Source organism: Anolis carolinensis, chromosome 3, assembly GCF_035594765.1.
Source record: "Anolis carolinensis isolate JA03-04 chromosome 3, rAnoCar3.1.pri, whole genome shotgun sequence".
In the NCBI taxonomy this organism is placed as follows: domain Eukaryota; kingdom Metazoa; phylum Chordata; class Lepidosauria; order Squamata; family Dactyloidae; genus Anolis; species Anolis carolinensis.
Window position 1 is genome coordinate 10455761 of NC_085843.1, and position 26380 is coordinate 10482140.

Here is a 26380-nt window from a genome sequence, read left to right on the forward strand (position 1 = left end):
TATATATAATAAAAGTGAAATCGGAGTATGTATCAGCGTTTTGATTGGCCTGGCGGAATATGTGCTCGCGTTTTGATTGGCCGCCACTATCCCAGGCCACTGAGACCAACAGGAATGACGGATCTGCACCAAACTTGGCACACTTCATCCCCACGATGCACTTTATGACCTGCTGCCATTTGGGGGAGGATGGACCACAGATGATGGGATTTGCAGTACTTTCAAACACTTTAACTCCCACAGACTACTGCAATGCCCACCAATGATAGAAATGGACCAAACTTGGCACACAGAACTCCTGTGGACCCCTTTACGTCCTGATGGGGCAGGATGGACCAAGGATGATGGAATTTGCAGTACCTTCCCTCACTTCTTGAGACCACAGCAACTGCCACAAATCACACAACTGAACCAAACCAGGCACACATATCCCAAATGACACACTTCACATGCTGCAGCAGTTTGACGGAGGGTGGACCAAGGATTATGGGATTTGCAGTACATTCATCCAATTCACCTCCCACAAACCACTGTGATGCCCATGAATGACAAAACTGTATCAAACTTGACACGCAGGTGCAGGGTAGCCCACTTTACATCCTGGTGCAGTTTGGGGGAAGAGGGACCGTGGATGAGGGGACTTACAATATCTTCAGTCACTTCCTGGGACTACTGTGACCCCCACCAATGACTGATCAAGACCAAACTTGGCACATAGAGCCACCATGGCCCACTCTACATCTTGGTGAGATTTGAAAGAGCTTGGACCTTGGATGATGGGACTTGCAGTATATTCATTCACTTCCTGAGACCACTGTCACCCCCATCAATGTCTCATCAAGACCAAACTTCAAACAGAGAACACCCATGACTCACTCTACACCCAGGTGCAGTTTGGAGGATGATGGACCATGGACGATGGGACTTCCAATACCTTCACTCACTTCCTGAGAGCACCGCGACCCACACAAATGACTGATCAAGACCAAACATGGTACATGGAGCCCTCATGACCTATTCTACATACTGGCTCTGTTTGGAGGGGGATGGACACTGGACGATGGGACTTGCATATGGGAGTTGGAGCTCACCCGCACCCACTGAACCCAGCTGACATTGGATATAGCCTACACTTGGAACACAGGCAAACAATGCCTTTCTCAAATGACCCGGGCATCGCCGGGTCTCCAAGCTAGTAAATAAATGAAAATGAACAAAATCTGGCTACCAGTATTAAAAAACTCAAAAATCAGAACAGTAGATGGGAAGCAACACTCTGAGGGCAGAAGAGCTCCAGGGACGGCTAATGACTCTGAACTCTGAACAAAGGACTGTAGTGGAGGCTCCTTCTTTGGAGGCTTTTAAGCAGAGGCTGGATGGCCATCTGTCGGGGGTGCTTTGAATGAGATTTTCCTGCTTCTTGCAGGGGGTTGGACTGGATGGCTCGTGAGGTCTCTTCCAACTCTACGATTCTATGATGGCCCCCAGGCAAGAGACGAACCTTTCCAATACTAATTAAGGTGATTAACTGCAACATTCACGCTGGCTTCCAACTGACAAAGAACTCTTCTCACACCTTGGACTCTCCACAGATATATATTAACCTTCCTTGCCTAGTTTCTCCATGCCTTACAACCTCTGAGGATGCCTCCCATAGATGTGGGTGAAACGCCAGGAGAGAATACTTCTGGAACATATCCATACAGCCCGGAATACATACAACAACCCAATAAATAAATAAAATGAATCTATTTGTTCATTCAGGAAACATTGCTTTTTGTCAGCCATTCAGAAAGGTTGGTGAAGATTTGCAAACTAGCTCAAATGGACAAAGCATGGAGAAATCTTCCAAAACTGCAAGAAAAACTAGGTTATTATTATTAATAATATAATAATAATACTTTATCTATATTCCACCTTATCTCCCCAAGGGGACTCAGGGCAGATCACAGTACACATACATGGCAAACATTCAATGCCGACTGACCATATTTCATGTATTGTGTCCAGACATACTTTCTCATTAGGGCTGAAAAAAACCATGAACATTTCTTACAACTTTAGGAATGCCAGGTAAGGTAAAGGTAAAGGTTTCCCCTGACGTTAAGTCCAGTCATGTCTGACTCTGGGGGTTGGTTCTCATTTCCATTTCTAAGCTGAAGAGCTGCCGTTGTCCGTAGACACCTCCAAGGTCATGTGGCTGGCATGACTGCATGGAGCGCCGTTACCTACCTGCCGGAGCGGTACCTATTGATCTACTCACATTTGCATGTTTTCGAACTGCTAGGTTGGCAGGAGCTAGGGCTAACAGCGGGTGCTCATTCCGCTCCTGGGATTTGAACCTGGGACCTTTAGGTCCGCAAGTTCAGCAACTCAGCCCTTTAACACACTGTGTCACCAGGAGCCCATAGGAATGCCAAGTAACATCAAATTCAAATTAGTCTTGGTTTGATCACTTAAAACTGAAATACGTTCTTTTTTGCTCTGTTTCTGAATTACGCTGTCAGCTCCAAACTTTTATGTCATTTCAGCACTCCTTGACTCAAACTTCCTAGGAAAAGACTAGGCAAATAGTGTTATAGTCTCTTCCTACATTGTGGGTAAAAGTAAGCCAATGCACTGCCTTCTAGGATTGCTCTGAATAAGGGTAAAGGTAAAGTTTTTCCCTTGACATTAAGTCAACTTGTGTCTGAGTCTGGGAGTTGGTGCTCATCTCCATTTCTAAGCTGAAGAGCTGGCATTGTCCGTACACAACTCCAAGGACATGTTGCTGGCATGACTGCATGGCGTGCCATTACCTTCCTGCCGGAGCGGTATCTATTGATCTACTCACATTTGCATGTTTTTGAACTGCTAGGTTGGCAGAAGCTGGGGCTAACAGTGAGAGCTTACACCACACCCTGGATTTGAACCGCCGACCTTTCGGTCAGCAAGTTCAGCATCTCAGTAGTTCAACCACTGTGCCACCGGGGCTCTCGCTCTGAATAAAGAAGGAACCTAATTATCTAATAGCTTGCTATTGAAATAGCATCCAACTGTGACTTTAATTTCTTTATTCACAGTTTTTTTATCTTTATGGGGGTCCTGTGCACCTAGCCTCAGCAAACGTAAAGGGCTGACTATACCATCACAGGAATAAGTCAGCATGCAACCCGAAAGGTTTTAACTGGAGGACAGGAAGAGCATACACTGCCTCCCCTTGGGCTCTTCCTTTGTTTCCCTGACTTAGATTAAGTCTGTAAGGATGGAAATAAAACTGCAAGAGGCAGCAGGGAGTATGTTTCATGGGAAAACCCAACCGCAGGGTATTGGAGATGAGGCACGGACTCAGCCGAACTAACCTTTCACTTAATATTTCTTTCTCTCCTCGAGCAGCAGACGTTTTATCCTCCTTTCGTTATCCCGATCAGGTGTAAGTATGACAAAGGGTCTTTGCCATTGACATGTTTAAAGCTCTTAAACTCGCCGAAAGTGGATCTGGGATTCAGCTTTTGAGCTCCCTTTGACTTTTAATGGGTGTTATAGGATTACGTTCCCTTCAACTCGGGAAAATTTAGCATCTGCTTCAGTCGGGCAGATTCAAAACACACACTCAGGCACACAAACAGAAATCAGCTCACAAGAACCGGGCGGGAACAAAAAGCTTCACATTTAGCGGTGCCTTCAAAACGTATGGGATTTGGCCAGGAAAATGTTTTCTAAAAAACCTTATGGTTTTTACATTTCAGGATTAGTCAATTTATATGTTGAAACTGGCATGTCTGTAAAACAAAGTCAAGAATCAGTTCAGGGTCTGAGACCCAAGAAACGTTTCTAAACATTTCAGTATCCAAACTAAGTTATTACATTTATTTATGTGCTTGCGCCAAAAGGCAATCTGATACTGAGATAGAGATATAAATATTACAGAAATTGGGAAGCCATTTATTGCTGTATCTGCGTCATAAAATCAATGTGGGGCTTTCCGGAAATTCAGAAGCCATGGAGAGAGAAAAAATTATTTTCCTGTTTTTACGCATGGGGAGGGATTAAATTTTCATAAATATTACGGGTGTGTGATATTGACATTTAATTAGAAGTCACTATGTTACTTTGGAAACATGAAGCATATGTTGATAATCTGGTTGATTATGAATGATCAACTTCAGTATTTATTTATTTACAGTATTTATATTCTGCCCTTCTCACCCCGAAGGGGACTCAAGGCGGATCACATTACACATATAAGGCAATCATTCAATGCCTTGACATAGAACAAAGACAGAGACAAACACAGGCTCCGAGCTGGCCTTGAACTTGGTCAGAGTGATTTGTTGCAGCTGGCTGTAGCTGGTTGCTCACCAGCCTGCGCCACAGCCCAGGCCAAAAGAGCAATGTATGAGTGATTAAAAATTGAATTCATCGTTAAATTTTAGTTTTTTGTTACAATTGGAACTCTATGGTCCTGAAACTTTTTTTTATCGTGTTAGAAGCGACTTCAGAACATACTGCAAATTGTTTCTGATATGAGAGAATTGGCCATCTACAGAGACATTGCCCAAATGTGTTACTATCCTGTTGGGCGGTTTCCCTCATGTTCCCAAAAGCTAGAACTGACAGATGGGAGCTCACCCCATCTAGTGGATTCAAACCAGCAACTTTCAGGTCAGCAACCCAACTTTCAGGTTGGCAGCCCAGCCAGCACAAGGGTTTAACCCATTGCACCACTGCAACATAGCATGAGAGACATAAGAAATATCTAAACGATAAAGCATTTCTTTGGTTTTGTCACTTTTCTAAAAATGTGCCAAAAAGAACAGTAAAAAGAGAAGAAATACACTAGAGTCTCACTTATCCAACACTCACTTATCCAACGTTCTGGATTATCTAACGCATTTTTGTAGTCAATGTTTTCAAAACATCGTAAATACAGTAATTACTACATAGCATTACTGTGTATTGAACTACTTTTTCTGTCAAATTTGTTGTATAACATGATGTTTTGGTGCTTAATTTGTAAAATCATAACCTAATTTAATGTTTAATAGGCTTTTCCTTAATCCCTCCTTATTATCCAACACATTCACTTATCCAACGTTCTGCCGGCCCATTTATGTTGGATAAGTGAGACTCTACTGTACTAGGAATGTTAGTAAACATGGAGTAATATGCGATCAGGGATGTCTCAACTCCTTGATTCCCCCAATCTAAAATAAATACTTTTTCAAAGCTCTCCTACTGACCAGGTGCTGCCGAAGCCTTGAAACAATGCTATTCCAAGGTAACAATGGCAATTTCCTTTCTACTGGTGGTGCAGAAACCCATGAATATTCTAAATATGGCCATTTCTGTTCCCATTCACAGAAGCAGAGATTACAGACTAAATCCTTATATTTGACACATCTGGCGCGGGCGAGCGGTATTGCCGCCTGGAGTCTGTTGCAAACAGAGACAAAGACGGCCGTATCTAGTTTCACGGGAGAGAAGAAAGTGCCCTTTGTTTTACAGCTTGCATTTTTTAATAGCATGCGGAGAGGGGGGTTTGCTTCTGGTAGCCCCTCTCTTTTGTTTTCTAACTCTTTTTTCATGGGAAGTCATTTGGGCCATTTAGCACCAGATGTGCAAAAGTATCCAAAGCATCCAAGAACACATATATTCCAGAAGGAGCAGAGCTTTTGTGTGATATATGTGTGTGTACACAGAAGAGTCTCACTTATCCAAAATAAACGGGCCAGCAGAACACTGGATAAGCAAAAATGTTGGATAATAAGGAGGGATTAAGAAAAAAAGCCTATTAAACATAAAATTACATTATGATTTTACAAATTAAGCACCAAAACATCATGTTTTACAACAAATGGGGAAAAAAGCAGTTCAATACACAGTAATGTTATGTAGTAATTACTGTATTTATGAATTTAGCACCAAAACATTGCAGCATTTACTACAAAATCCTTGACTACTAAAAGGCAGTCTAAGTTGGATAATACAGAACATTGGATAAGGGAAGCTTGGATAAGCATCACTACTTTAGGACCCTGTTGTCTGTGGTTTTTATTCTTATTTCTTTTCTCACCCCGAGTTTTAACTTAGTGTTCATGTGGCCTGCCCTTGTTTTATTGTTCTTCTGATTTTGCGTAATGTAGTGTATATTATCATTATTGTATTGTTCAATGTGTTATGATTTGTTGTTCTATTTATATTCTGTTATATTGTATTCTTCTGGGCATGGCCCCATGTAAGCCGCTCCGAGTCCCCGTTGGGGAGATGGTGGCGGGGTATAAATAAAGTTTATTATTACTAATATTATTATTAAGTGAGACTCTATTATATCACAAATATTCTGCTTCTTCTGGAAAAGACAAATCTCTGATCAGATTGTAGCATTCTCGCCTCTTCTTTGATGAACGAGACACATACAATACTGAAATGTTATTGTCTTGAAGAGTGGAGTATGTGTGTAGTGGGAAAAGACACCACAACCTCATAGAATCAAATTATGCCTTCTACCATCTGGCTTGCAATGAGAAACCTTCTAACCTCTAATCCAAACCTTAACAGACTACCAGAGTTCTTGGTAACAAGATAAGCTGCTGTTAATAGCCAATTATAAGAACCTGCTCGACATTATTCAATAGTAAAAAAAGAAAAGAAAGAGTATGTCTCCAGATTGGAGCTGGTTTAGTCTTGCAATTCTGTGCTGATAACTCTTCCCAGCTGGGGCAAATCCAGTTTAACCATGGGGCTGTCTGCCGTAACAGCATGTGAGTCTATGAAACTAATTCACATTGGACCACATAGCCCACTTAACGTTGGTCCACATAGCCTACTACTGTATACTTTGAGGTTCTCCAGAATCAAAGAGCCATCCTTCTGAGATCTCCTGGGATGTTCAGCTGGATGTGTGGAATAATGGATGTGGGAGCATCAAGACCTGAAATCCACCTTGCTGGCCAAAGATCACATTGGTTTAAGAAAGAGCTTGGTGAAGTTATTTGCACTGCTGTTATCAAGAACACAAACAACAATTGAAAGCACACAATGAAAAATAGTAAAAGGAGTTTAAAAACAGGATAATGAAGAATACTGCTTCCTCCCTATGGAAATTCATTTCCTTACAACATTAAAATTTCAAAAGCCTGTTGCCTGCTGACATAAGGACAGTAAGTAGGAGACAGGGAGGTCTAGAGCAGTGGTTCTCAACCTATGGGTCCCCAGGTGTTTTGGCCTACAAGTCCAAGAAATCCAAGCCAGTTTACCACTGGTCTAGAGCAGCCACCAAGAAAGCCTTACCTGATGTTCACAATGAAGGGACCATAATCCAGAAAGACAATGTAAACATTTTGCATGAACCAAAGTAGTACGTGTAACAAAGGACCTGTGCCCCTCCCTTCTTGTGGGCTGGTGCTTATCTCTAGAAGGTTCTGAAGAGAGAAGCTAGCTTGGAGTAAACAAGTTGGGTCACAGATACCACCTGTGCCAAAATAGGTGTGGAGATGAAGAAGACCATCAGCAATTGGTCAAGTTTAGATAAACCAAGATATGTATTCTTTGTTAACTGCGACACGCTTCGCAGCGGCCATTTGCATGGTACAGACCTTTGTGTGTGTATGGCTGTTTGCCTTATCATAGCTACGATGAAAATAAATTCTTTGCTTTTTGTACTCTCTCACGAGACTGGATTTTCTGCCTGATTGCCTCCTGAGTCAGAACCCTTTGAGATAAGTGCCTTACAACACTAGACATATCTATGAAAGAGAAAGGCTTTTCCATGGGATTCTCAGAAGGCCCTTTTCTGATGATCTCATGGGTGCGACAACCTCATGTGGGGAGTTAGGCCTGTCAGATAGTCTGTGCCTGAACCATATAGAACTTTATAGAACAACTCATTGTGTCTAGAAAGAGAACTGTTTCAGATTACAGTCCCCAGAATCCTCCAGCCAACAAGAACATGATTGTGGAATGGTGTAACTTTGGAGAATGTTCAGAAGCCAATGGTTTCTTGATCTTGGAGGTAACACAGGGAAACACGGTCCTACCTCCATCGTTGTCCTTTCCGTCGCCACATGCTGTCTCCATGGAAGTGTCGCATCCTGGTCCCCTCCATCCCAGCTGGCAGACACAGTGCCACCCGTTCATGTCCAGCGTACACCTGCCGTTGCCGTTACACAAGCCGGGGCATCCCTCTGGAAGGGGCGAAAGGAAAGTGAAAGTTCTGTTGCACCAAGAAGGCCATTGAAAAAAAATTAGGGACAGAGAAAGAGAGAGACAATTTCCTGTTGTGTCTAGACAAACAGATGTTTGCCAAACCCCAAGTTGATGCCTTGTACTTGGTGGCACGGTCTCCTCCCTCCCCCGGCCACAAAGCGAATGCCTCTTATTGTTCCAAAAGTCATTCTTCACAACAACTCAGTCCAAGTTGAACCGGAATGATTAATGATTTCACAGGCACCCCTCCCACCACCACTGCAAGAAACCCAGCCAGATCTTATCTTAATAAATCACAAGTTGGCTAGCATCCTGTTAGGGAATTACAATCATGTACATTGGATTTACGCCATTGCAACTCACATTTTTGGTCACTAAAGAGGCTGGAATTCTGTTCTTAATGAGCAATGACCAAAATCTGACCTTGTAAGAAGTATTCACCCACGCCACAAAAATAAATATCCATGTTTCTGGAGAATGGTGGGGATGCATGCAGCCATTTTGTCACTGCATGTTGAAAGGATGTTATATGCATCCCCTACCAAAGACCCACAAAGATCTCATTTCTTCAGTGTGGAATGTTTCAAAAATTGTAATTTAAACTAGCCATGTCTTTGTTAGACCTAACAATGAAACAGTAAGTTTAAAGCTGGAAGTACTGTCAGCTCTCTGCATTTGCTGGATTTGGGTACACTGTGAAAACCCACCCACACACACACACAAAATTACCATTTTAAAAATTGAGATAATATAACTCTAAGTATTTCTAGGTCCTCCAGCATGAAATTATGGTCAACTACTGCTGGAAGCTGGCCATAGAAATGCACTGGGGAACCTAAAGATTCGTAGAGAGGTATTTCCTGTAGGAATCCCTAGGTTCTTCAATGTGACTTTATGGTCAACCTCTGGAGGAAGATGATCATAGAGTGACACTTGAAGACCTAAAAAATCCTAGAGAGAACATTTTCACTAAATGTTCAACCATCTGCAAAACCTGCAAATGTAGAGGGCTGACCGTAGTTGCTTCTGATCTCCTCTTCCATTCTACACTGGAGAAATGGGAGAGAAGAAAAGCTGAAATAGGCCCATTCATTTGGGCGAATGTCAGGTAAGGGGTATTTAGTGGCACGGTTGCAGTCATGATTGACTTCCTAAACATATATTTCTTGCCTAACCTTACAGGAAGAAATAATAAGGCAGGTTCTATTTGGAGGGGCGGAAACAAACAAAGCCATATATACACAGCGGCATTTCCCCTTGTCTAGCAAGGCTGTTTACTCAGATTAGCAAGTGATTACCTTGCAGTTTTCCAAGACTGGTAGCTGAAATAATCTGCTGCTAATGATCTGGGCAATTAAAGCTCGTTAATTAGTCCTAGTCATAACCCTTACTCAGAAGGCTTATTCTACAAAGTTGTGTTTCCAATTGAGATTTGATTGAGAGATTAGGGTTGGAAAGAATACAGGGAGGGGGTGTCTGGTGGAGGAGAGAGAACTGTACCTTGGATTCATTCCTTTCCTGTCCTTTCCTCAGGAAAAAATGAAGTGAAAGGACTACTTCAGCATTTCTCAACCTGGGGGTTGGGGCCTATGGGGGCTACAACTCAACTCAATCCCTGCAGCTACAACTCCTAAATGACAAAATCATTCTCTCCGCAACCCCACCAGTACCCTGTTTCCCTGAAAATAAGACATCCCCAGAAAATAGGACCTAGTAGAAGCTTTGTTGAATTGCTAAATATAAGGCCTCCCCCGAAAGTAAGACCTAGTAAAGTTTTTGTTTGGAAGCATGCAGGATCGGTAAATGTACATACCATAGATTGTTGTACAAGTAATAATAATAATAATAATAATAATAATAATAATAATATAATAACTTTATTCTTGTATCCCACCTCCATCTCCCAGAAGGGACTCAGGGCAGCTTACACAGGGACAAGCCAAACAACAACAACATAAATTTACATATGAACAGAAATTTAAAACATTAATTTAAAAACAGTATAGCAATAAAATATAATACAGAAATTCTTGAAAGGATTCACAGTTTGGTTATGCTGGTTTGTGATGACAACTACTGTACAGTAGATAATAAATGTTCATTTTTTAAAAATTCAACCATAAATGTGATTTTTTTTGTGGAAAAATAAGACATCCTCTGAAAATAAGACCTAGCACATCTTTGGGAGCAAAAATTAATATAAGACACTGCCTTATTTTCGGGGAAACAGGGTATTCAAATTTGAGCGTATCAGGTATTTGTGCCAAATTTGGTCCAGTGAGTGAAAATACATCCTGCATAGCAGATATTTAAATTACAATTCATAACAGTAGCAAAATTACAGTTATGAAGTAGCAACGAAAATAATTTTGGGTTGTTGTGTGTTTTCCGGGCTGTATGACCATGTTCCAGAAGTATTCTCTCCTGACGTTTCACCTCAGAGGATGCCTGCCATAGATGTGGGTGAAATGTCAGGAGAGAATACATCTGGAACATGGCCATACAGCCCGGAAAACATAACAACCCTGTGATTCTGGCCATGAAAACCTTCGACAACACACAAAAATAATTTTATGGTTGGACGTCACCACAACATCAGGAATTGTATTAAGGGGTTGTGGCATTAGGAAGGTTGAGAACCATGGGACTACTTGGTTAGATTTTGATAGGAAAGCAAATGATTCCTGATGAGCACAAATAAGTAAAACAAAGAAGAACTCAGCCATTCAGGATGATTTCAAATTTGCTAAAAATTCTATGACCATGATCTAGAAAGCAAGCCCTATGTACAGTCTGATACCATATCTACACCATGCGGGCTACTCCTATGTCTTTGAGCAGCCCTGACTTAACACATACACGTATTGAATTTGGTCCAGGATTGCATCATGGAACCATCTTGTTCTCCATGTTGCCACCACTGCTTGGGTTTTCATGCTCGTGTGATAAACTACCAAGTCTTAGACTTCTCTATGGAGTCCAAAAAGTCCTACTGCCAAAATGGGACAAAATACGCTGCCAAGCCCCTGAAAACTGTGATTTAATGTTATCAATTGTCCAATTTTTCTAATCTAGATCTTCTCAATTGAGGAACATGGGAGATGTAGCTTCCAGACCACTCTAGTAGATGCTCACCCAATCTCAGACCATTCTCTGCATGGTTTTAAATTGATTTCTATTAGCAGAGGGATCTCCTTGGTTGCTTCTCCACCTGTCTGGATGTATTTAAAGGTTCTACCTCTATGGTTCAATTTTATAATCCATTAATGAGACGATGATGGTATGCCAGCAGGATAAATCATGTTGGCTGATGCCCACTTTATATAGCCTCGTGACTTGAAGGTTGGGTTGCTGACCTGAAAGCTGCCAGGTTCGAATGCCACCAGGAGAGAGTGTGGATGAGCTCCCTCTATCAGCTCCAGCTCCATGTGGGGACATGAGAGAAGCCTCCCACAAGGATGGTAAAAACATCAAAAAACATCCGGGTGTCCCCTGGGCAACGTCCTTGCAGACGGCCAATTCTCTCACTCCAGAAGCAACTCAAGTTGCTCCTGACACGGAAAAAAAGTCTGCTAAATACCCAAATAAGGATTTGGTATTTTTTCTTTAGTTTCACTGTTCCATTGACTCTTACCCTGTTTTGAAGTTTATCTCCTGTTTAGTCTCGACTGAGTGAAACGAAAGCTTCTACAGCCATTTAGTTGAGTCTTTTTGAGTATTTAAGCCCCTGCACCTGGCAAAAAGCATTCTTGGGCATATGCCACCACAGCTGGGCACCATGTGGAAGGACACTCTCATGGCTTAAAAGGCAGTCCACTTTTCAATACATATAAAAAAACAAGCTGGCCCTTCAGCTTTCAAATAAAGTTTAGGTTCTTGGGTTTATTTCCTGTATTATTTTCATAATTTTTGAGGGGGCTACATCTGGTTCTCTCCCTGGTCCAACACCTCAAATTCAAAATTGGTGACAATAAATATAGATGTGGGCGCTTTTCAGCACTAGAAAAACAAGTGATTGATGTTCACATGCTCTCTTGCTCCTCAGCACCCCTTCCCACATTCTTTTGGGTGAGGTTGGAAGATGTGAACTAAATTGACCGGGTTCTTTTTCAACCCAATTGTGCAGTGAAGTAGTTGCACAAGGGCCTTGTCATCTACTTAACCCATCTTTCAGCATGCAATGAGGTTCCTATCGAGTTTCGGCTCATTCCTTTCGTTTGCTGACAAGCGGAACAGAGTGAGTGATGAAGCCTTATAGAGATTATGTATACAAAGTGCTCTATCCTTGCTACGTAGCATGCTTACTATCACACGATCTTTCCACTGAGCAAAGATTGACTGAAACACGCTTTGATGAGTAGAGCGAAGATGGGCAACTGCTTTTGATATGGGGACACTTATATGCCGCAAGGACTGTGGGAATGTAAAGTAGAAGTCTTCAAAATAAATCACAGAATCATAGAATCATGGGTACTTTATAAAATATTAAACAAGATAATAAGATAATTGCAACTCCAGGAAACTTGAGTTGCAATTCATCATTTTTAGGCTAGGAAAAGGTTTATATAAGGATTGTCAATGTACACAAAACCATCCTTTGGGGACTAAATGTGCCCACTCTTGGTGTAGAGGAAGGGTGGGTAAATTGTGGTTTATGTCTCCCCATATGTGGCCTCCAGGGAAGTCATATAGTTTTGTTCAAAAGTTTGATTCATATTTCTCTACATTGTCCCTTTTGAAATTTCTCTAAGAGGCGTTGAGGTCATTTCTACCACATTTGGAGCCCGGCTGGACACATGGGATAAAAATGAAATTTTGCCATTACACAATGCACTCTGTGGCCCAGGACAGCCCTGAAACATGCCTCCATGTTCCTTAGTGGGAGTTTGGGGGCATTAAAGAGCACTTTAGCACTTATGGGACTGTTATTGAACATAGCCTACCTTTAGCAGCAGCTTCTGCTGCATTTTATTGAATCTTTTAAATCAGTAGGGTTTTATTTGATGTTTTAAGTAACTTTGTAATTTTTTATTGTTATTGTTTTTATATGCCCATGTATCTTGTTGTATTTTGTGTATTTGCACTATTGAGTGCTTTTGTGAGCCGCCCTAAGTACCTCTTGGGAGATGGTGTCAGGGTATAAATAAAGTTGTTGTTGTTGTTGCTGCTGCTGTTGCTGCTGCTGTTGTTGTTATTATTATTATTATTATTATTATTATTATTATTATTATTATTATTATTTGAAACACAACAAGATGAGTCCTCAGCAGACACTCTGCTGGCTGTTGTATTGGATCACACGTCGGACACTTATTATTATTATTATTATTATTATTATTATTATTATTATTATTATTATTGTTATTATTTGAAACACAACAAGATGAGTCCTCAGCAGACACTCTGCTGGCTGTTGTATTGGATCACACGTCGGACACTTATTATTATTATTATTATTGTTGTTGTTGTTATTTGAAACACAACAAGATGAGTCCTCAGCAGACACTCTGCTGGCTGTTGTATTGGATCACACGTTGGACACTTATTATTATTATTATTATTATTATTATTATTATTATTATTATTAAATTTATTTATTTATTTCACTTCTTTTTTTGCAGGAGCAGGTGTAGTTGGTGCGACCATCCAAGGTCTTCTGCAGGGCCAATGCAACCGTCTAATCTTTCTGGTGTAGAGGGTCATGGAAACCATCTCTACTTTGATAGCATTTACAAAATTGGGGAGAAAGAGTTCTACCACTAAACATTCTGAAAACTGTACTTCTCAGTAGCGTGGCTGAATGGTCTAAGATGTTGGATCAAGGTCCTTGTCTCTTTGGGGTATGTGGTTTTGAATCCTACTGCTACCAGTATATTTTCTGTGCCAGTATGATGAGTGTTGGACAAGACCTCTGGGAGATCAGGCTTCAGATCCTCAATGGAAACCTATTGAAAGATGTTGGACAAGTCATAGCCTCTCAGCTTCAGAGGAAAGCAAGGGCACATCCTGTTTTAACAAATCCTGCCAAGAAAACCCCTTTGGGTCACCAGAAACTGGAAACAGCTTGAAGGCACACATCACCAGCACCAAACTCTGTGAGGGTGCTGACAATGCTTTGCAAACCCTAATTTCCCTTGCATTGATTCCCACAGTCCTCCTGGAGGGGAAGGAATGACTTTTCTCCCCATTAAAATCCTTAGTTCAGATACAGCCTTGAGATGTTGACTGTTTTCTGGCTTGGATTGAAGCAGAACGAAACCCATGCATCTTTCCAAGTCAGGTCAGAACGACTGATTTGGAGATTTCCAAGGAGAAAGATGTTAATAATTAAGGAAGCCTAAACGAATTGAGGGACGTTCACTTCAAACCATGCGTTCTGCCTACATAACCAAATGAAAATTAAGTTGGAAGTTCCAGCGAATGCTGATCTCTCCGCAGTGCATCATAAATGCAAAAGGTTTACTGTGAGTACGTTCACTTGAACCTCAAGAAAACATTCTGCATTTTCCAACTCCTGGCTTTTCATCGACTTCTAAAGAAGTGAAATCAGACCTTTTTATAGAAGGGAATGGGGACAAAAAGACAAGCGAGGATCCATGGGAAGTGGAAATGCTTGGGCCCCTCACTTTTCAAGGAGATGATTTCCTAATCTTTTCTTCCCATTCTTTTTAGGAACGTTATTGTTCCTTTTTGATTTACTCCACCCCCCCACCTCACATAAGGAGATGAAAGACAGAAACCAGGAGCGATCTTGAAATGCACCGTACCAACATGTACCATGTTATTAGCAGGTTTTGATCGCACCGCCTTGCAATGACCTACCTATTCTCTGTAAAAATTGCCACCAATCTAGTTCCAGAAATGGGAGACAAAGGCAGTCTGGCATCCTTTGATCTCACAAAGACGACTTTAAAAAAACCCACCACAATATAAAGTAGTTTTGGGGCATTTCATTTACCCTGGGCAATTAAGAGAAAAACAACCTCACAGACAGCCTTTCTGAAGGCAGAGAGATTTGGCCACAAGCAGGATCTTTTGTTCCAGGTTTCCTGTTCTTAAAGGGCTAATAATTGCTTGGCAAAAGTGGCTTGGACAGTTTTTTAGGATTAAAAGGTGTATTTTTTTTGGCTACCCTCTCTGCCTGCCTCTTTGTTTGTAGTTCCATTTTCTCCAATGTCAAAAATGTGATTTAGAGGGTTGGAACCTCTCAGGTGAATGTTCATCATCCAAGAGTGGAGAATATATTTTATTATCAGCCTGCTTGGCTTTCAAGACCTTCAGGGAAAAGCTTTCTCTCCCTCTTAACAACAAATTTCCATCACTGACATTTTGTAGGTCTTCCATGTGATTCTATGGTATATGCTTCTGAATTATGCTGGAATTATGTCCTTTCCTAGATCCTCCAGCACAACTATAACTTACTTCCACCAAAAGTCATTCATTTCATAGGGTTCTATACTTGTGATTTCACATATTCATGTGAGGCCCTGGAACATGGAATCATAGAACTGGAAGAGACCATACAGCCATCTAGTCCAACTCCTTGCCATGAAAGAAAAGCACAATTAAAGCACCCCTAACAGATGGCCATCCCACCTCTGCTTAAAAGCTTCCAAGGAAAGAGCTTCCACCACACTCTGAGGCAGGGAGTTCCATTGCTGAACATCTCTTTTTACAGTCAGGAAGTTTTTCCTAATGTTCAGGTGGAATCTCCATTCCTGAAATTTGAACCCATTACGCCGAGTCCTCGTTCCCAGGGCAGCAGAAAACAAGCCTTCTCCCTTTTCCTTATGACATTCTTTCACATATTTATACATGGCTCTCATGTCTTCCCTCAACCTTCTCTTCTGCAGGCTAAACATGTCCAGTTCTTTAAGCCTCTCCTCAGAGGCATTCATGATTTCCAGACCTTTGATAATTGATGTCGCTCTCCTATGGACATGCTCCAGCCTGTCAATATCCCTCTTGAACTGTGTTGTCCTGAACTGAATACATAACTCCTGCAGATATGAGAATCATACTGGAGTCCACATAAATAAGGTTGTGATGGGAATCAGGGAATTACGAGTCATTTTAGATGGACATGTAAGTAAAGATTCTAAGTCTGGAAACTATGGGTATTGTGTAGCCATGTATGCCTCTCAAAGCTAGCCTCCAAAACACAGAAGCTGCCCCTCAACATGGCTATTTTCAAGTTGCCAGAGAGCAAGGGCGGTGGTCGGGGATGCACCCAGCTATTTTCATGTAGTTAGACATGATGTGGAAGGTTGTCTTTACAAGCCTTTCTACAGATGAGATCCCTGCAGCATATCCAGCTTCAATAACATACAGAACAGAATCATGGCCTATGAAACAACCACAAAAGTCAGTTGCAATACCGTAAGCCCAACCAGTGTTGATGCAGTTTACTAACAGGATGCCAGCTCAGGTCTTTAGGAGAGATAGGATGTTTAATCTGATGATTGACTTGGTCCCCATGTGAACCGCTCCGAGTCTCCTCGGGGAAATGGAAGCGGGTTATAAATAAAGTTTATTATTATTATTATTATGAAGGATGGTGATATAAATGTCAACTATGTTGTGATGTGTAAAAATGGAGGACATCACAAGCTAGAATAATAGAATAATAGAGTTAAAGTATAATCAAAGTACCCTTGACACATGGCTATCCAGCTTCTGTTTAAAAGCCTCCAAAGAAGGAGCCTCCACCACACTCCGAAGCAGTGAGTCCCACTGCTGAACAGCTCTTATGATCAAGAAATTCGTTCTAAGAACATGATTTATCACTAGCCTTAATGAAATATAGATTTATCATAAATGCATGTTATATTATTCCTCTATATCTCTCTGTTAATCAAATGATGACATACTGCTTGGAAATCCTGAATATTAGTATTACTACTACTACTATTATTATTGTTATTATATTTTCCAACTGTTGTACTGGAACAACAATGATTGTTTAGTTTAATTTTAACAGTTTTTGGCAGTTCTTTGTTAGAACATTACCAATGTCAGCTGCTTCTAACCTAGCGATTTTACTCCAAGTGTTTAATGCCAGTGCTAATGCTTTTTTGCTTTTGCTTTTGCTTTTTGGTGGTTTCTTTGCCAAGTACAGTAGAGTCTCACTTATCCAACACTCGCTTATCCAACGTTCTGGATTATCCAATGCATTTTTGTAGTGAATGTTTTCAATACATCATGATATTTTGGTGCTAAATTTGTAAATACAGTAATTACTACATAGCATTACTGCATATTGAACTACTTTTTCTGTCAAATTTGTTGTATAACATGATGTTTTGGTGCTTAATTTGTAAAATCATAACCTAATTTGATGTTTAATAGGCTTTTCCTTAATCCCTCCTTATTATCCAACATATTCGCTTATCCAACATTGTGCCAGCCCGTTTATGTTGGATAAGTGAGACTCTACAGTACTTTTGCATTTTTATATCGCCATTTGTTCAGATTTATTATTTTTATTTTTTATATAAATATGGACACTTTAGCTTTGCTTTTGGTTTTCTCTCTCTCTCCCTTTTTGATCCTTTTTTTTATCGCGGTTTTCCTACTTTCTATACAATCAAATGTTCACACTCTTTTGATGTTAATTTACTCTATCTTATAAGGTAAAACTTCAATAAAAATATATATTTTAAAACAAAAAAGAAAAAAAGAAGTTCTTTTGAAGGAATCTCCTTTCTTGTAATCTGAACTCATTGCTAGAGTTCTAGCTAGAAAGAAAGACTTCTGGAAGGGAATGGGAAACTGTGCGAACCCCTCCCTTTCCCAATGAGACACTATTACGTTCAATAAAGCATATTTTTAGTCAATCAAAAGATTCCTAAAACTTCAGTCTGATTCAGATGTTATCAAAGCACTTCTAGTAGCCTGTGATGACCCATGGGCCTTGTAGTCCTGCTCATGACATTGTGATGCCTGATGAAGAAGAAAACTTGGGTTTTTTACCTTCCCAGTCAGAACTGGATTCTTCCCAGACAGATTCTTCCCAGCCAGATCTGGGAACCTTGCACCTGCAAGAGGATTATGTTCCAGAAGTATGTCAAACAAATACTGAGGCTACATCTCCAGTGTTTTCTCGCCATGAGTTTTGTAAACAACAGAGAGGTTTGGAAGCAGCCTCGCGCAGGAGTGCGAGAATAATTGCTAAGAATTTGCCAATTAAGCCTGCTTTCCATGAGAATCTTTAAGGAGTCAAACATCTGGTCTCAGAGATTAGCTTTCGTTTCTGGTTCCCAGAGAACTGCTCTCGGCGGGAAAGTTAGACTCTATATAGGTGTTTTACCCGCGGAGTAACTTTGCGGAGTCAATTCGTCAGCCTCCGGAGCGAGTTGTGTCTGGACAGCGCGCTCCGTTTCAAGCCTCGTTCCTGCTCAAGCCTTGTCCTTGTTTCCTGCCTTCGCTCCTGCTTCCCAGCCTTTGTTTACCTACGGACCTTGCCTTGTTTCCCAGGACTAAACCTTGCCTTGTTTCACGGATTTTACCAAGTTATTCCACGGACCTTGTTCTTGTTCCTCGTTACCTTGTTCCACGATTCAAGCCTTGTTTTCAAGTATCAAGTTATCTCCTAGCCTTGCTCAAGTTCATGGACTAAAGGACCTTGTCATCTCCCCTCACTTTGCCTGGCAAAGTGTGATGACCCATGGGCCTTGTAGTCCTGCTCAGGACATTGTAATTCCTGATGAAGATGAAAACTTGGGTTTTTTACCTTCCCAGTCTGAACTGGATTCCTCTCAGCCAGATCTTTCCCAGGCAGATCTGGGAACCTTGCACCTGCAAGAAAGTTGTCTCCCAGAAGTATGTCAAACAAGCCCAGAGCCTACTTCTCCCGTATTCTTGCGCCGGGAGTTTTGTAAACAACAGAGAAGTTTGGATTCAGCTTCGCGCAGGAGTGCGAGGATTGCAGCTAAGAATGTGGCCAATTAAGACTGCTTCTCGTGAGAATCTTTGGGGAGTCTCACATCTGGTCTCAGAGTTAGCTTTCGGTTCTGATTCCCAGAGAACTGCTTCGGCGGGAAAGCTAGACTCTATTTAGGTGTTTTACCCGCGTAGTAACTTCGCGGAGTCAATTCGTCAGCCTACGGAGCGAGTTGTGTCTGGACAGCGCGCTCCGATTCAAGCCTCGCTCCTGCTCAAGCCTTGCCTAGCTATCCAGCCTTCGCCTTGCTTCCCAGCCTTTGTTTATCTACGGACTTTGCCTTGTTTCCCAGGATCAATCCTTGCCTTGTTCCACGGATTTATCAAGTTATTCCACGGACCTTGTTCTTGTTCTTAGTTACCTTGTTCCACGTTCAAGCCTTGTTTCAAGTATCAAGTTATTTCCTAGCCTCGCTCAAGTTTCATGGACTAAAGGACCTTGTCATCTCCCCTCACTTTGCTTGGCAAAGTGAGTGTTTCGGTTATTGGATTACAACTTTGGACCTTAATATTTCTTATTGGACATTGCTTTTTTGGACTAATTCTGACCTTTCCTGAAAGGCCTAATTCTGGACTATTTTCTACACTTGTTTTTATTAACTTTATATATTCCTACAATAAAGATATTAGATAGATTCTGGCCTCTGTGTATGGTTATTGGTGCTCTGCAGCCTGGGTCGTGACAGTTTGACTCCGCCACCCTAAGCACCAATTAACCTCGGCCAGAATGTCTACCGGAGTCGTACCTGGGCCGAGCGGCCAGCCGATTACCTACACCATCGACAAGGAAGAGGTGGACCGAATCCGTGATAAGCTCAATGCACAGGATGGAGAAATAAGGGGTTTGAAGGAACGCGGGGTTCGTCTTCCGGCCATGGCGTTGCCAACCAAGTTTACTGGAGAAGCTTCTAAGGTTCATGTCTTCCGTCGCCAATGTCAAGCTTATCTGGAGGCCCGTGCTGCCGAGTTTCCCCAAGAAGACATCAAAGTGGCATGGGTTTACAGTCTTCTAGACGGGCCAGCGGCCAGCTGGGCGACGGCACTGTTCGACCAAGCCTCTCCACACCTAAGATCAGCGCAACACTTCTTGGACCACCTCAAGGAGACTTGGGGAATCGAGGACAATTTGGAGGCAGCCGGTCACAAACTCCGTCGCCTTTTCCAAGGAGACAGACCTATGTCTCAGTATATAGCCGAGTTCCGAGTGCTGGCCCACAACACCGGCTGGAACGATGTAGCCCTCAGGGGACAATTCCGGGAGGGTCTCAACATTGAAATGCTGGAAGAAATCTCCAAGGTGGATCCTCCCCAGACCCTCGAGGCACTCATTGATCAATGTTTACGGGCTGAAGTCATGATTGCCAACAGGAAACAGTGGGTTCGAGGCCAGGGCAGTAGAGCCGGGGCAAAACCCCCCGCTCCCGCCAGCGTTCAGCCACGTCCGGTGTGGAGACCCCCACCGCCAACCCCATACCCCAGAGGAGGCGAGGAGGTGCCGATGCAGTTGGGCAATGTGCGTCCCAGACTAGATGCCGCCGAGAAGGCCCGTCGTCAACGCTTAAACCTCTGCTGGTACTGCGGGAACGGGGGCCACTTCGCCAGAGAGTGCCCAGCCAAAGGGAAGCCTGCCGCCCGTCTTGCGGCGGCGTCCTCCACGGAGACGAAGGCGTCTGAGCCGACTGGCACACAGCCGGCGGGGGAAGCCAACGACCGGGTGTAGAGAGGCTCGCCAACCCGGTCAAAAAATCCATCCAAGAGCCGCCAACCGGGGTCCTGTTCCTTCTCGTGGTCACATTATGGTCAGCAAAAAGGGGACCCGTCATGATCCACGCCATGATAGACTCTGGAGCTACCAACAATTTCATCGATAGAGAGTATGCCGACTCTCTGGGATTACAATATCATGATTTCAAGAATGCCCGTGTGGTGCAAGCCATAGACGGCCGTCCCCTCAAGACGGGCCCCGTAAGTCAGTGGTCGGAACCCACCAGGATGTGGATAAGGGAACATATGGAAGAGATCTCCTTCTTTGTTACCGAGGTCCCCCATTTCCCTGTGATTTTGGGAATTCCATGGCTGACTCTCCACGACCCTAACATCTCCTGGTCCAACAGAGAACTGCAGTTTGCTTCACCGTACTGCCAAAACCATTGCCTCGTAGCCAAGGTATGCCATGCCACAGACACCGAACCCATCATCACCTTGCCAAAGAAGTACTCCGAGTATTGGGATGTATTCAATGAAAAAGAAGCCGAAAAATTACCCCCACATAGACCTTATGACTGTGCCATTGACTTGGTGGAGGGGGCCCCGATCCCGCGAGGGCATCTCTACTCCCTGACTGAACCAGAGCAAGAAGCTCTCAGGGAATTCCTAGAGACAAACCTTCGCAAGGGATTCATCAGACCCTCTCAATCCCCAGCCGCCTCCCCAGTGATGTTTGTGAAGAAGAAGTCAGGGGAACTACGCTTGGTGGTGGACTACAGAGCATTGAACAATATCACCAAGCGGAACAGCTATCCCCTGCCCTTAATCTCGGATCTACTGGATCGGCTTCGAGGAGCCAAGGTTTACACCAAGCTGGATCTTCGGGGGGCTTACAACTTAGTTCGCATCAGGGAAGGGGACGAGTGGAAGACCGCCTTCCAGACCAAATTCGGATTATTTGAGTCCCGAGTTATGAATTTCGGTTTATGCGGAGCCCCCGCAACGTTCCAGCATTTTGTCAATGACATTTTTCAGGACTATCTAGACAGGTTCTTGATAATCTACCTGGACGATTTTTTGGTGTTTTCCAGATCACAATCAGAACATGAGAACCACGTCAAAATGGTGTTACAACGATTGCGGGATCATGGACTTTATGCCAAGCTGGAAAAATGCGCTTTTGATCTACAAGAGGTAGATTTCCTTGGTTACCGCATCTCGCCTCTAGGGCTTTCCATGGATCCAGCCAAAGTTTCAGCAGTATTGGAATGGCGGGCGCCAACTAACAAGAAAGAGGTGCAGCGTTTCTTGGGGTTCGCGAACTACTACCGCAAGTTCATTCCAGATTTTGCCCGCTGGTCCGACCCCATCACTAGCTGCATCCGTGGAAAGCAGCCTTTCCGCTGGACTGATCAAGCAGAGAAAGGGTTCCAGCAACTAAAGAAACTATTCACCTCCCAGCCAATTCTACAGCACCCAAATCCTGAAACCCCTTTTGTGGTGCAAGCGGACGCCTCTGATGTGGCTATTGGGGCTGTACTCTTACAACCGGTGGGAGATCACCTCCACCCCTGTGCCTTTTATTCTCGTCAACTAACCACACCAGAGAGGAATTACACCATTTGGGAAAAAGAACTACTGGCCATAAAGGCAGCCTTTGAAACTTGGAGACATTGGCTAGAAGGGGCCAAATTTCCCATTGAAGTCCACACTGATCATCGTAATCTAGAACATCTAAGAACTGCCCGCAAACTAAATCAGAGGCAGCAACGTTGGGCTTTATTCTTTGAACGTTTCAACTTCCAGATCCATTATGTGACCCCAGCCCAAACCAAGCAAGCAGACGCCCTGTCACGTAAACCGGAATACGCTGCAGGACGCAAGGAGACCTTTGAATCCCAACTGCTACAACCTGAGAACTTTGCCACGCTCACGGTGGGGAACACCAAATCCATTCCCATTGGTTCAACTTCCCCTACTCCAGGACCCATCTGTGCTCAAGAAATCAGGGCTAGTCAGCAAGCAGATGCCTGGGCGCAGGACCAACTTCGCCAAGGTCTGCATTTCCCCTTTTCGCTTAAGGATGGGCTGCTCTGCTATAGAAATCATGTTTATATCCCACCCGGACCGGGCAGGGAAAGAGCGCTTCGTCTGTGTCATGACTGCAAACCAGCAGGACACTTCGGACTATTTAAAACTATGCATTTGATCCTAAGGGATTTTTGGTGGCCCAAGATCCGCAAGGATGTGGAAAAATATGTCAACACCTGCCCAGTATGCCAGCGCTCCAAGATACGAAGGGAGAAGCCCTCAGGGCTTTTACACCCCCTTCCTACCCCATCTCGCCCATGGGAAATAATTTCCGCGGATTTCATCACTGACCTACCACTTTCCTGTGGATTCACCACGATCTTAGTGGTGGTGGACCTATTCACCAAGTTAGCCCATTTCATTCCCTGCGAAGGCCTCCCCACGGCCAAGGAAACTGCGGATCTATTTCTTCAACATGTTTTCAGACTACATGGATTGCCCAAGAGTTTAGTCACAGACCGTGGATCTCAATTCACCTCTCGTTTTTGGAAGGCACTACAAAAACTATTGGGCATAGACTCTCGCTTATCTTCAGCTCATCATCCCCAAACAGATGGGCAAACGGAGCGCACCAATGCCACTTTGGAGCAGTATCTTCGCTGTTATGTAAACTATCAACAGGACAATTGGGCTTCTCTGTTACCACTGTCTGAGTTTGCCTACAACAATGGAGTTCAAGCTTCTACAAAAGAAACGCCGTTCTTTGCAAACTACGGCTTCCATCCACGTTTCTTCCCCCCTGTCATTGAAACTTCAGAGGTTCCCGCAGCAGAGGATTGGCTGCAGGAACTCACAGCGGTGCAACAACTTTTGCTCCAGCAACTGGACCAAGCCAAGGAGGACTATAAACGCCACGCTGACAAACATCGCCAGCCGGGCCCCGAAATCAAGGTAGGAGATCGGGTTTTCCTGTCCACTCGCTTTCTGCCCTCCCACCGCCCTTGCCGGAAGTTAGATGCCCGTTTCATTGGTCCCTATCCAGTGGTGGCGCAATTAAACCCCGTGACTTTCAAACTCCAACTTCCGCGTTCAATGCGCATTCACCCAGTGTTTCACCGTTCCCTGCTCCTTCCGGCGGATGGTGTGCGACCTGATACAGACCAACCGGCCCCCCCTCCTGTTTTGATGAATGGGGAGGAGGAGTTCGAGGTTGAGGACATTTTGGATTCTCGCTTTCACCGCCGCCGCCTACAATATCTCATTGACTGGGTGGGTTTTGGCCCTGAGGAACGCTCTTGGGAAGACGCCTCCACAGTCCATGCTCCTGATCTAACCCGTCGCTTTCATCAGACCTATCCCACCAAACCACGACCTCGCGCCTCGGGGAGAGGGCCCCAGTTTGGGAGGGGCCTTGAGGAGGGGGATAGTGTGATGACCCATGGGCCTTGTAGTCCTGCTCAGTGAAGGGGTCACTTAGCCCAAAGTGACTCCATTTTAGAATTGCCTGTCTGCTTTGAAATGGAGGATCAGTCTCCCCTCTAAATTATAAAGAATTGCAACTTGCTGTTTTTGCAGCATGTGTCTAAGTTTAGCAATAATCAGTTTCGGTTGTACTTGCGGTTAGGGTAATTCCGAGAATTGTATGCAACATATATACGTTACATATGTTATGCTTGCACCTGCTGAAACCTTGCGGTTAGAACATCCTGGACTTGTTGACAACGCAGGAAACTCTAGCTCACCACAAACTGATCTGGGGGATTTCCAGTAAATTCCAGTCCAGAAAGAGGAACTAAAATTTGATAAACAACTGCCCTATAAATTGGCCGAGGTGGGAACACTCTTGGCCGACAGCTTTTGCCAGCCACACACTGCTGTGTGACTCTGTCTGCCGGTAGCTACCAATAAAGGTGTTTTGTCCTCAACGAATTTTGGGCTCTTTAATGGTCTCATAGCGGCTTGGCGAACTCGGGTAATTTTCAGTGATTGGGGTTAGTTCCCAAATCACCCCTTTCATTTCTGGGGGCTGGTCCGGGATTTTTGAAATTTTGGGATTTCTAGTACTTCGCCAAGGTTCCGTTGTAGACCACTCAAGAGCTGCTCTTGGGAGCAAGGCGTGGCCACTTCCCCCTTCCGGGGTGCCGCGTACGGTCCGCGCTGAGACGTGCACGGCCTCTCGAGGTAAAGACCAGCGGTTCCCTACGTGACACCCGAGGCAAGGAAAGGTGAGCTCTCCTCCAAAACCAACTTGTTGGGAGACAACCATCGCTCGTGGGAAGGCGGCCGCCGCGGGACAGAACGCCAGATAGGCAAGTATATCTCTTAAACCGCTGTTGTTTAGCATTGCGGGGAGGGAGAGTTTTAAATTGTAGAAATTGTTCTGGGTCCCGTTAGAAGCCCTTGGGAAAACGTGAGAAACCCAAAGGGAAGAGCTCTAGGAGAGACCTGATAGGGAGATCCAACCAGGTCTAGGAGGCAAGCCCTATTAACTGGACGTGCACGGGAGATCCAACCACAGTCCGAGGGACATACTCCATTGAAAAATTTATTTCTGTGTTTTCTTTTCGCATCTTGTGGGAGGGCGGAGAAGACCTTGCGTTCCCGGTTACTGGCCATTGATCTTCTGGGGGTGCCGGCCAGGGTCGACTCCACATACCACAATGGGTGGGAAAGAATCAAAGAAATCCAAAGGAGCAGAGGGGTCGGTGACCCCTCTCCAATGCATGTTAGATAATTTTGATAAGTTTTCCAAATACACATATGAGAAAGGAATGAAGCCAAATAAGTTGCGCTCGCTGTGTGAGGTGGAATGGCCCTCATTCCCCCTCACTCCCCAGTGGCCTCCTGAAGGGTCACTCGATCTTGCTTTGACTGCAGATGTCTATAGATTTGTTGGTGAGGTACACCCTGATCAGGCCAAATACATCTCAGCTTGGTATGATATTGTAAGGAAACCGCCTGATTGGTTGAGAGAATGCAAATGCATGGTGGTTGAAGAGGTGATGTCTGGGGGGAATAGAGGACTTGCCTCAGGTAATTCCCAGAGGGGAATTGGCACCCCAATGGGAAGGAGAGGGGGAAGGCAAATTGCTAAACCTCCCCCCTATCAAGATTCAGGGAATCCGGCTGACGAACCCATGCCGGCTCCCCCGTATATACCTACCCTCTATACTCCACTGACATCACACGTAAGGGGAGGTGCGGTGGGGGGACTTGACCTCACGGCAGCGGCAAGCGCCCCCAAGCAGGAGCAGCCTGCTGTGAGTTCTGGCCCCCAGCCGCTCTACCCCTCAGAAGAGATAAAGCGAACGGAGAGGCAGGCAAAAATAGATGCTCGCCAGAAGCTGGTAGAATTGAAGCAAGCCCATTGTTATAGTGAATCAAGTGATGATGAGGCAACATTGTGCCCCATAAGGGAGGTGCCGCAACTTGTGCCATTGTCCCTAGATGATCAGGGGCGCCCTAGGTTTGAGACTAGGACTCTGTTTCAACACGTTCCTTTTACTTCTTCGGA

The 26380-nt window shown here is 43.9% G+C and overlaps 1 protein-coding gene across 16 annotated transcripts in view; it reads right to left on the reverse strand.

Annotated features, from left to right (window-relative positions):
* tenm4 (teneurin transmembrane protein 4) overlaps window positions 1-26380 on the reverse strand; it is a 1874213-nt gene that overhangs the window by 106548 nt on the left and 1741285 nt on the right. For all 16 annotated transcript variants that reach the window (XM_062977060.1, XM_062977059.1, XM_062977071.1 and 13 more), the window contains one exon: window positions 8019-8165. In XM_062977060.1, coding sequence (XP_062833130.1) covers window positions 8019-8165 — 147 coding nt within the window. The remainder of the gene's footprint in view (window positions 1-8018; window positions 8166-26380) is intronic.